Source organism: Mesocricetus auratus, unplaced genomic scaffold (genome assembly GCF_017639785.1).
Source record: "Mesocricetus auratus isolate SY011 unplaced genomic scaffold, BCM_Maur_2.0 Super-Scaffold_100026, whole genome shotgun sequence".
Classification (NCBI taxonomy): domain Eukaryota; kingdom Metazoa; phylum Chordata; class Mammalia; order Rodentia; family Cricetidae; genus Mesocricetus; species Mesocricetus auratus.
The window spans coordinates 13106388-13118509 of NW_024429207.1; the positions used below are offsets into that span (position 1 = coordinate 13106388).

The 12122-nt window shown below is 41.7% G+C and overlaps 1 protein-coding gene across 4 annotated transcripts in view; it reads right to left on the minus strand.

Annotated features, from left to right (window-relative positions):
- Positions 1–11759, minus strand: part of Micu3 (mitochondrial calcium uptake family member 3) — an 84304-nt gene extending 72545 nt beyond the window's left edge. For 3 of the 4 annotated variants that reach the window (XM_040731798.1, XM_040731800.1, XM_040731799.1), the window contains exon 1: positions 11353–11759. In XM_040731798.1, coding sequence (XP_040587732.1) covers positions 11353–11712 — 360 coding nt within the window. In that variant the 5' untranslated portion in view covers positions 11713–11759. The remainder of the gene's footprint in view (positions 1–11352) is intronic. The other variant, XM_040731801.1, reaches the window with a different exon arrangement.
- Between the last annotated feature and the right edge of the window lie 363 nt (positions 11760–12122).

Below are 12122 nucleotides of genomic sequence, written 5' to 3' on the forward strand. Positions count from 1 at the left end.
TACCATATTGTGCACTGGAGAAAAAGTTGTTTCATATTGAAGGGCTACATCATTAAGGAAGATTCCCCTGATTCCAACCAAACCTGTTTTCCCTCCTTCCTAAGCATGTAGCTGGAGTACATTTCTCAATCCCTTCCACTTAGAGATAGCCATATTACTAAATTTAGAATGTGTAATAGGAATGGATGGAATATATGTCATTACTAGGCCTGATTCACAAAACATCCTTATCTATGTTTCACCTGTTTTTTTAAACCTTGTAACTGTGTAGGATGTCAGAATTCTGATTAATCTTGGAAGCTACCAGCTAAAGAAAACAAGTTCATCTTACACTCTGGGTCCCTGAATAATCATATGCAAGACAGAAACATGGAGAAGCCTTGTTAACCATATACCTACTTATCAAGAAATGTTACATAAATAAGTTTTACTGACTTAATCCACTGAAATTTGAAGGTGTAATTGCTATTGCAAACTAACCTACCCTATACAATGATATTAAAAGATTACACTGTATATTAACTTGAATATGGGTCTTAGAGATGATGTGAATGTCTTAATGGGAAACAAAATAAAAGCATATTGTCAGATAACTTAATCAGGTGTTTCTTTATGGAGAAGAGTACTGTGGAATAAAATATTTAACTAAGTAAAGATGTATTACATTTGTTTGTGTTACAGAATAATTGTTTAACCATGCAAAGATGTGTTGCATTTGCTTAACTATGTAAAGATGTGTTACTGTTTCACCTTGCCTGCCTAAGGCACCTGACTAGTCTAATAAAATTTGAAACCACCAATAGCTAGGCAGAGGAAGCATAAGTGGGGCTGGTGGGCAGAGAGAAAAGGGGGAGCCAGTCAGCCAGCCATGATTTAGAGGCTGAGGTCTGAGAAAGCCTGCTACAGAAAAGCACATCTCAAGGAAAAGAAAATCCTCCTGGAATGTGCATTATTCCTGAAGGGAGCTTATTCAAGGATTTTGTATTGGTCTAAAGTAAAATGTTTGCATTTAAACAATTTTCATTTACCTTTAGAAACTCAACCTATCCCCAAGAATCCAACATATTTAATTAAACTAATATTCTCTCATCATTTACTAACCAATTTTTGGTGAATGATGATACCCTGTTCACCTCTGTTTCTAATTTCCCCTGGCATTTCTGACAGTTCTAAGCCACTAATGCTAACAAAGGTGGCTATGCACTGATTCTATATCGATTACCACCTTGCCAGTAGCAACTTGTAGTCATTTCTACTTAACTTTTTTTTTTTTTTTTGGTTTTTACGAGACAGGGTTTCTCTGTATTGTTTTGGATGCTGTCGGTCCAGCCCAGCCTCAAACTCACAGAGATCTGCCTGCCTCTGCCTCCCGAGTGCTAGGATTAAAGCCGTGCACCACCACCGCCTGGCTTTCTACTTAACTCTTAAAGAAGACTTCTATACACAACTCATGGTCTTCCTCACCACGCCACATCATGTCAGAAATAACTCCAGTGTTCAAATAGATTGATCATTTAGTAAAGCCTCAAGGCTCACTGATATCCTAACATTAAGCCAAAGGTGCAGGATTTGCTAAGTACCCTAAATCACCCTATAGCTAGCATTATCTCTAACTCCTGACATATTGACAGAATTGACAGCAAATACAAATATGCAAATTGTGATTTTCTCTCACTGGCTTCACAGGGAAAATTCTCTTGTGGAACTGGGAGAAAGGAAGCAAGGTGAGAAGTAGGCAGACCTACTTGCGAAGAAGTAGTAAGTTGAGAAAAATGTGTATCTGGTAGAAAATTTCTACCTTAAAAAACGAAGAGAGATCATGTGCCTGTATCAAGAAGAGTTGAGGAGAGCCTCACTGGAATGTCGGGCGGCACATGCTCCAGTTTCTCAGAAGTTTGGATAACACAGAATCAGTCCATTTGACCCTTGACTTGTCTGCCTCTCTACCTTGCCTTCTGCCCTTTCTGGTCTTTTTTTCCCCCTAGTCAAGACTTCTTCTGTGAAGAGACACCATTCATGGCAACTCTTATACAGGAAAGCATTTAATTGGGACTGGCTTACAGTTCAGAGGTTTAGTCCATTGTCCTCACAGAGTGAAGAATGGCAGCATGCAGGCAGACATGGTGGAGAGATAACTAAGCTTTCTACATCTGGATTAGCAGGCAGCAGTTGAGAGGGAATGACATTGGGTCTGGCTTGAGCATCTGAAACCTCAAAGTGCGCCCCAGCAACATATCTCCCCCAACACCTTCTAGTGAAAGACTGCTACCCAGGGCCCCCCTAGGAAAAGAAAAACAAGGCCAGGCCGTTGCCTAATGAAAAAGCCCAGACCAGGTGCCTCGCCCAACTGGCGCTTCAAACAGGATGTCAAACAGGATCTGTGGTCACCAGAGCAGTCATGGGACCCAGATAATAATTGCTGAAGCGTGCCGGGGTCTTTCATGAGGTAATACCAGGAAACTTAGTCCGTGGGAACTACCCCTGTCCCCAAGATGAGCCAATGAAATGCCTGTTGCTATGCTGATACTTATGTAACCATTAAAACTCTATAAATATTGTGCTCCCTGCAAGCCCAGTATGCTCTGCACCCGTGTTGCAGTAGCATCCACAGGCGCCTGTGTACTCAATAAATCACCTCTTGCATTTGCATCCAGTGGTCTGGCCCCGGTTCTTGGGCAGAGGGTTTGGTTCAATGCCCGGCACTTTGATACCGAGGTTTTTCACTAATAGTACCACTCCCCTTGGGCCTATGGAGGTTATTTTCATTCAAGTACTAGACAAAGGGCTACACCCCTAACTTTAAAAAGAATTTCTAGAATAAGAGAAATGTGAGTCCTCACCTGACAATGTCAAACTATTTTCTGAATGTGTACAACTATAGCCAGTGGAGGAGAACTTTTGTTGCTCCACATCAGTGCTGACAGTTGGTATCAATTATATTTGGTCATTCTAATTGGTAAGAAAGAATTCCTCAGTGTAGTTATAATTTGTATTTCTCTAGGGTTAGTGGTGGTGAATACCTTTTTGTGTATTTGTCAGCCACTTGAGCATTTTGTTTTAATTTACCTGTCCACTTTGCTAGTCTCCTTCTGCAGTCTTTTTGTACTAATCTGTAGCCCATCACTAGATACTCTGCATACTTATTCCTGTCCAATGCTGTAGTACATCTTCTGTTGTTACAAGACTTGTCTACTTCCCCTTCTAGATTTTACTTTTGTTTTGAAAATCAGTATCTACATTCAGACCCTAATATACTTGAACTAACCGGATTCTGATCATGTTACAAGGAAGAGAATTTTATTTTTGTTTGCCACAGAGTGTTTTAATAGTCCTTTAAGCTTGCATAAAATTATTGTTCTATATTTAGGATAAACCTTGTTTCACCCTTTTCCTTTATCTCCTATAAACAGTGTGCATATGGATAATACAAGTCACATCATATTGTCAGATGTGTAGGAGAATGGAAAAGTTTAGATGGCTTCTATGACATCCTTTCCAGGGAACAGAATAATGCAAAGATCTTACCTAGTCAATATTCAGTATCAACTCGACAGATATCGTGATAATAAAAAGGTAGAAAACAACAGAATTATTTAAAATTCTTGTATATTGTAGTGGATTGAAAGAAAATGGTTCCCAAAGGGAGTGGAACTATTAGCAGGTGTGGCTTTGTTGGTGAAGAAAGTGGCTGACTTTTGCCCTTATCTAAAGAATCTACCTAAGGCTGAAGTGAAGAGTTTTGGATTAATTCAGTTGGCAGAAGAAATCTCAAAACAGAATGGACTCTGTTGTGTGGTTTGTATTGGTAATACTAAAGAAAATTTTGAGAAGAAAAAGAGCACCACAAAGTAGAACGCAGCAAAATACTTGTTCAAGAAATGGAATAAAGGGAGTGATGATCTCAGGGCAAGATCCCACCCAGCTAAGTTTCCAAAATTTGGCTTGTGAAAAAGAACTAAAGAACAGCTTAGAAGCGTCTGGGGTGGGGGCACACTTTTAATGCCAGCACTGGGAAGACAGACACTGAGCAGCATGATCAACAGAGCAAGTTTTAGAATAGCCAAGCTTAGGCTGTCAAAGACAAAAAGCTAGTGAAGATGTAATTGAACAAGGAAAGCAAGTTCTAGTCCCAGCAAGCAGCAGAACTTAATGGCTTCTGCCACATGGTTCTGGCTTTAGATTTAAGGACAGAAGAAAGGAGTTATGGAATAAAGTTGCTGAGGCCAGCCTGTGACAGGGGTGACCCTGAATGGAGGCTTAGTAGAGAGGCCATTGCATGAAGCTGATAAATTGAACCCTGGATTGCCTTGGGGAGCCTAAGATGTGAGAGATGTCAGAGCTGTAAGATACCTGAGAGCTGCTAACAGGGAGTAGAGCCAGTTCAAGAGAAAGAAATGTGTTGCAGTCAACAAAGATGAACAGAATTGGACATCTGAAGGGTGTTTTGACATCAGTCATAGAGATGCAGAATTTGGTGTTTGCCCAGCTGCTACTCTGCAGTCTTGCCCCCTTCCCTGCATTTTGGAATGGTTATATACATTCTGTGTCATTACATGCTGGAAGTATATCATCTGCTTTTTGATCTGCCATGCGTCTCAGAAGAGACTTTGGACTTTGAAACATGTTTGAGACACTTATAGACTATGGTATGTGGTGGTTTGAAAGAAAAGGCCCCCAAAGGGAATGCCACTATTATGTGCATCCTTGTAGTCACAGAGTGTCCCCACACTGACACACAGAAGTGTGTCACTGTGGGGGTGGACTTTAGGGTGTTTTGCTCAAGCTTCCCTTAGTATGTCTGTCAGTGGACTTACTCTTGCTGTGTGTCTGCTTGCAAGCCACGATGCTCCCGTCATGATAATAATGGACTGAACCTCAGAAAGTATAAGGGAGCCACCCCAATTAAATGTTTTCATCATAAAAGATGCTATGGTCATGGTGTCTCTTCACAGCAATAAAAACCCAAACTAAGGCATACATACATGTTCAACCTTGGACCCTTGTGAGGGTACAAGAAAGAGTATATGCTCTGTATTCTAAAATATTCACATTTTCAGACTATATAATAAATACATCAAAGAATACAGGGGTATAACCTGAAGTCCACAGAAAAACCCACACCTACGTTGAAGACTCTCCAAGGCTGACTAACTAGAAATTCCTGATTGTGAAGAGATGGAATGTCACAAATCCAGGGCCAAATGATACCGGGCTAACTTTCCAATAACCATTAATTGCCTCCCTACTTCTGATATATTATTCTATGACTACCATTTGAAATTTTGGGAGATGTATTAACTTAATTGACCATCAGCTTTTTTTCACCAACCCAAAAGGGATGAATGTTACTGAACAACATGTAAAACCTACACCACAGATTTCCCACTTTGCTATACTCCACCTACCTACCTGGTGTTTCCACCAATTTCTTTTGTTCTGTAACAAAAAAAAAAATCCATGAAGTTTCATTAATGAAACCACTACCATGTAAGAGCATGGTGTCTGTTCCCCTAGAGCACTCCTATTTGGGTCCTGAATACCCTACCTTATTCCCTTTGAGGTGATGATTGTTTTTACATCCACAGCCAGCCAGCCAGCCTTCTGTGGTAGCCTTCACTGTTACTGCTTCCTCTAAGTACCATCTTCAACTGGCTTTCATGACCCTCTTACTTTCTTTCCCGAGTCTGGACCTTACTTCTCCTATCTTCAGTGCTCTACTGTCAGTTCTTTAAGTCACTGATGCTCACAGGGCTTTCCCCTTACTCTGCTTTGCTGTTCTCATATTGTAAACCACACCATCCATTCGTATGATTTTTAATACTTATTTCCAACTTTATGTCTATCCCACAGAGAGTTCTCAGGAGAGTGTGATCTAAGTATCAAACTGGAAAATTTTCTTTCATCATTACCCTCACCTCAGTCTTTAATAATTTTTTAAAATTTTATTTTATTGATGGAGATACTGGGGTTTGAACTCAGGGTCTCCTAGGTGCTGGGCAAGTATCCTGCAACTATACTACCCACCAGTCCTCATTTCCCTCTTTAAAAATTCCTACTTAGTTCTCAAGTCTCATCTTAATGTTACTTATTCCAGGAAGACGCATTTTTTAAGGTGTTAAGTCTAAGGTGTATTTCTTTTCTGTGTGGTTCTATGATACATTCTATTTGTGGTACATTATAGTTATTCTGTGTTCTCACTAAATTATAAGCTGAGACCATCTATGAATTTTATTTCATTTATCACTCAATTTCCTAGTAGCTATTTAAATGTTAAATTTTTATTTATTTTTGAGAAAGGGCCTTGTTATGTAGCTCAAGTCACTATACTGCCCAGGCTGACTTCAAACTCATGATCTTCCTGCCTCTGTCTTCCAAGAGCTGAGGTGACAGATGTATACCATCACATTTGCCCTTAATAAATAGTCTATGAATAAAACATTTAAATGAACAATGAACAGATGGATATATTTTATTGTACTTTCAAATGGAACATGAAACAGAAATCTTAGTACTACATCCAAACAATGTTTGGGACAATAGTTTAAAAAATATTAATCACTTAGGGCTGGAGGCACAAATCAATAAGGTTCAATCTCCAACATCATCAAAATAAATAACTCAGAAACAATTATTTACACAGACTATGTCCACTACCACAAATGATTGTCTCTAGAAAATGTATTATGCTTTAGCTTACTTATCAAAGACAATTACCATGTGTATTCTTAAGAGAAAAAATAGGTGAGGGGACGGCCACTGTTTCAGCCTGAAATGTCCCCCATATGTTTCTGTTTTGAAGGCTCCTTCCCTCGTTGGTGGTGCTCTTTAAGGAATCCTAGGAACCTTTATGTATTTGAGTGAATCAGCAGTAACTAATTATGGATGAAAGGAGTCACTTGCTGACAGAATGACTCAATTTATAGCTATTATGAGCCAGGTGGTCAGCAGTCTCGATACTTAATTTTACATGTGCAACATCTCAAACTAAGAAAACATAAAAGCATTTGATTAAACACTAATGCTGAAAAACTAAAGATGTATACAAAGAAAACCACTTTATCATATACTTAGAGTGATGAAAGAAACAACTGTATATATTTTGTATCTGCTATTGAAAAAAACTATAATTATTCTGTTCACACCTGTTCATGCTAATATAACTCAAGTTTCTAGGCATTAGTCCTCACAGCTACATGGTACAACATGTGACCCCCAAAGGGAGTATCACCATTAGTAGGTATGGCCTTGTTGTAGTCTTGTTAGAGGAAGTCTATCACTATGGATGTTGGCTTTGGGATCTCATATATGCTCAATCCACACTCCATGAGACAGTCCACTTCCTGTTGCCTACAGGATGTAGGATTCTCAGCTACTTCTCTAGCATCATGTCTGCCTGCACACTGCCATGTCTCACCATGACGATAATGGACTGAAGCTCTGAACTATAAGCAAGCCACCCCAATTAAATGTTTTCCTTTATAAGAGTTACTGTGGTCATGGTGTCTCTTCACAGCAATAGAAATCCTAACTAAGACACATAGTTCTAAGTCTTAACCAAAACAATGTGGCCTCTCATAAATTATGCCTCAATGAAAAGAAAAGATCCAAAATAAAAAACTGAAGATAAGATCTGAAGGTGAGATCCTATGACAGAAAACACCTTAGAAAGTAATGTGAATGCAGGTTCAAAACATTGAAATACTTTTTTGTAAGACTATCCAGGTTATAATGTAGTCTATCATTTCATGTTCATCACTAATTACATTTTATTTTTAGACTATTCGTTCGAAGATTACTACATCTGGAGGTGAGGGTCAGCAAGAATGACAACAGGTCAAATACTAGTTCTCATCTACTGGCAAAACCTGATTTACACATCAACCTGAAATTTCCACACTTTGCTTTACAATGGTGGTACTGGGCGTCTGTTAGATACAGGGGGAAAAAGTGATTTGAATTTTCTAAAGAAGTAATTTAGGATGACCTCAAATGGAGTTTGGAACTGTATGTTGTTTCTTCTTGAAATGTTTGCCTTACCTTAATAAATTAAAGGTAAAAGAAAAAAAAAAGGAAAAGTCGGTAAAGCTGGTAAATTAGCTCAATTTAATCTTTCTACAAAGCATGTGTGTGAGTTACTTTTCTGTGATAGGGTACTCTGACAAAAAGCAACTCAGAGGAGAAAGGGGGTTAATTGGGCTTAAGATTCCAAAGAGGTTACAGTCCATCACTGTGGGAAAGGCATATAGCAGAAGCACCAGGCTAGTCTGGCAGGAAGAAGGCTGATCACACTTCATTTGCTCACAGGAAGTAGAGGGAGAACAGGAAGTAGGGCCAGGTTATAAAACTCAAAGCCTGTCCAGGAGACACACTTCTTCCAGCAAGGCTGTACCTCCTACAGATTCTATAGCCTTCCCAAATAATGCTTCCAGCTAGGGACCAATCATTCAAACAAATGAGGCTATTAAGGATATCTCATATTCAAACTGCAACATATATGTGTATATATACACACATATATATTATACCACATATGTATTCATTTGTGTGTGTGTGTGTGTATATATATATGTATATATATATGCCACATGACAAATAAATACATGAATGCAACAAAGTTTAGGGTTAACATAATTGTTTTATGATTCCAATTGTCCGCTTTAACCTTTAGATAAAGTATCATTCATTTCTTTAAAATTATTAAAGATAAATTATATAATCAATGTCTAAAAGGGTGGCTACATTTTCTTAAAACAGTCCAGCTCTGTGGTGGTTAATATTGGTTGTCAACTTGACAGGATCTAAAACCACCTAGGAGACAAACTTCTAAGCATGTCCACTACGGAGTTTCTAAACTGGAAAATTAGTATGGAAAAAGCCCATCCCAACTGTGGATGACACCATCCCATGCAGTGGACTGAATAAAAATCAGTGAGCTGAGCATGAGCCTTCATCTCTCTCCACTTCCTGACTGTGGCTGCAGTGTGACCAGCTACCTCACACTTCTGTTGCCAAGACTTCTCCACCATGAAGAACTCCTAGGTGACACTGTGAGCCAAGATAACACTTTGATTCCTTCAGCTGCTTTCATCAGGTGGCCCGTCTCAACAATTAAGAGGTACCTAACACAAACTCTAAATCTGGCTGGATTTGGAAGAATAAACACTTCTTTCTTGAGGTTGTATGCAAAACCTAGACTTCTAAAAGTGAATGTATCTTTGTAGTCACACTGAAGACTGGTTTAATGCTCTGTGGATGCTTTTTCTTTTTTAAAATTAAATTAGCATTAGAATTAAGTTAGGATGTCAGCTTAAATTCAGACTCACAGCAGTTCCAGAAAAGAAAAAGAACTAAAATAGTATAAAAAACATTACCAAAAACTTTTAAACATGAATTTCCATAATGAAAGGTCTTTAAGTATCTAGCACAAACAATGAAAAAAAACATTCAAGCCAAAGCTCATTATGGTGAAAATTCTAATATTTAGATAATAAAAAGATTATAAAATGTTTTACAGAAAGAAAAATTATCTCCTGCAAAGGTGTGACAAGGGCAAGGGTACTCTGGCAAGGGTAAGACACAGGATTTTAGTATCATTTTACTTCTAACAATACACAGAAAGTGAAGCAATAATAATTAAGTAAATAAATACAAATAATAAAAGAACTGAGGAGATTATTCAGTGGTAGAGCACTTGTGTAGCATGCATGATGCCCTAGATTTGATCGCAAGTAACATTAAAAAAAAACCCTCTAAATATGAACAAAGACAAAATAAACTCACTGACTACTTACCAGATGTTCCATTCTGTTCCAAGTATATTAACTCATTTAATCCCCATAACCCCCTTTGAGCCTGTTAGCCTCTTTTACAGATGAAGGAACAGGCATTGAGGCATACATACTTAATTTATAATGCCACCACTAGTAAGTGTCCAAGTCAGATGTCTAGCTTTCTAAGCATAGTCATGTAACTATGTGTCAAGGTCTGTCAAATCTAAAGTCAATTTTTAAAAAGAAGGAAAGAAAACACTATTTGCATGCTCTTTACCATGTTAATGTTTCCAGATCAACCACAGCTGACTAAAGTTCTTGCATGATCAATCAAGACACAAATGTCATGCTATTCTCCTAAGCCAGAAAACAGCATATGTGTCGTGTGGAGGGCTGAAGGCTGAGTGTTTGCCAGTACTTTACTATTTCGTTTTTTGGATAAAAGTACTTTACACAGTGTGCTTGTGATTTAGCACTAAATGAAGGTGCTTGGTGTAGGTTCCCTAACTTGAATGCACAGCCAACTTCACCCAACACACACACAAAAAGCTCTGTACTTGTATCTGAGCACTACTGTACACTTACAAATGGCATAAACAATATAAATTTTTAATAAGGTTAAAAAGGGCACAGCTGCCATTTTCCTAAATTATTTTCACCTAATCTAGTCTTCTATTCTTCTAGACTCTCTAGACCAATTTCCTAAATCATGTACATGACAATTAAATACAGAGCTGAATGAAGCACCACACCCTTACTCCTGCCTTACCTTACATCACAAACTTCGCTACAGTTCAACATTGTCATGTGATGCCTCTCCAGCAGTAGGCCACCTTTGCTGTCCTATCTATGTTCTGTTTGTTTTGTCACCTAGGGATTCAGGTTTTAATGAAAAAGAGAAATGTACTTCTTTTGAACAAGTTTCCCTTTCTTTTCCAGTTTGGCAGCATCTTTCCTGGGATTTCCACACACTAATGCAGCAGGTTTTGATCGAAAGGCACCTTTAAAACTCAGCCTGCGCCGGGCGGAGGTGGCGCACGCCTTTAATCCCAACACTCGGGAGGCAGAGGCAGGCGGATCTCTATGAGTTTGAGGCCAGGCTGGACCGACAGCCTCCAAAACAATACAGAGAAACCCTGTCTCGTAAAAACAAAACAAAACAAAACCTCAGCCTGGGCTTGCTTCTCTTAACATTTTCTCTTGCCTTGCCCAGTTGGTTTCGTTCTCCCATTCACGCGGTCCTCCATTTCTTCTTCGTTTTTATGTCTGTCACTTGTGGTGAGGGGGGTGTGTAGTTTGCATTTGGTTGCTCCACGGTCGCTGCAGCAACCTCTAGGGGTCCTGATGCATCGGTGACAGCATCCTCTGCATCTTCCCAGCATCCCTGCGAACGGGGACGCCTGGCGTCGATCTGTGTCGCTGAGTGGAGGCTGCCCACTCGCTGTTGAGGGTTCACAGTGCCTCCACAACCTGCACTGCCAAGCGTCGCCGTGGCCCCCAAGCCCTCCCCGAGCAGGTGGGGACACCTGGCAGCCCCACCCTCCGGGGGGTCACCGGGGCGCGCAGGCGCTCAGGCACTCACCGTCTCCTTAGCGGCGGCCACCGGGATGGGTAGCAGCCCCCTGGCCCGGGGCAGGTCCTCGGGTTCCGGGACCGCTAGCTCCGAGGGGTCTGCTCTGGGGTCCCCATACAGCTGGTAGCACACGAAGCCGACCAGCCCCCCGCCCGCCGCCGCCGCGATGCTCAGCTCACTCCAGCGCCGCCGCCGCCACGCCGCCTCAGCCACGGCCCCCTCGTCCTCCTCGCGGCAGGAGAAGGGCCGGCCCGACAGCCCGGGAGCCGTGCCCGCAGGCCGCCCCCACGGGGACAGGAAGGGCTGCTGAGGGCCGAGAGGCGGCGACAGCCGAGGCGGCGGCCACAGGAGCCTGCGGAGCGCGGCCATAGCGGGAGCCGCGGCGGGAGCCGAGGGTAGCGGCTGGGGGACGGGAGGGGGCGGTGCTGAAACCTCGCGAGAAGTCGCTGCGGTGCGAGCCCGTGCTGCGGCCGAGCGCCCGCAGCCGCCGCCCGGGGCCTTTCCGGAGCAGCTTTGGGGGTGCCGGGTCACCGCGGGGAAAGCTATGGAGCTGCTGAAAGGCCGGGTTGTTCCCCGTCGTGCCACCCCAGCTCAGCCACGCCGTCGTCTTAGATAACGGCCCCCGCAGCCCGTGGCACCTGGCGAGGGAAGCCACGGGGAACCGCTCGTCGGCGGAACTCCAGGAGCGGAGGCTGCGGGGGCTACCCGGCGCCCCTCCCAGAGACGCCCCGCTCCCCTCCTCCCCTGACACCCTGGGAGAGACTGGTGGCAGTGTCTTC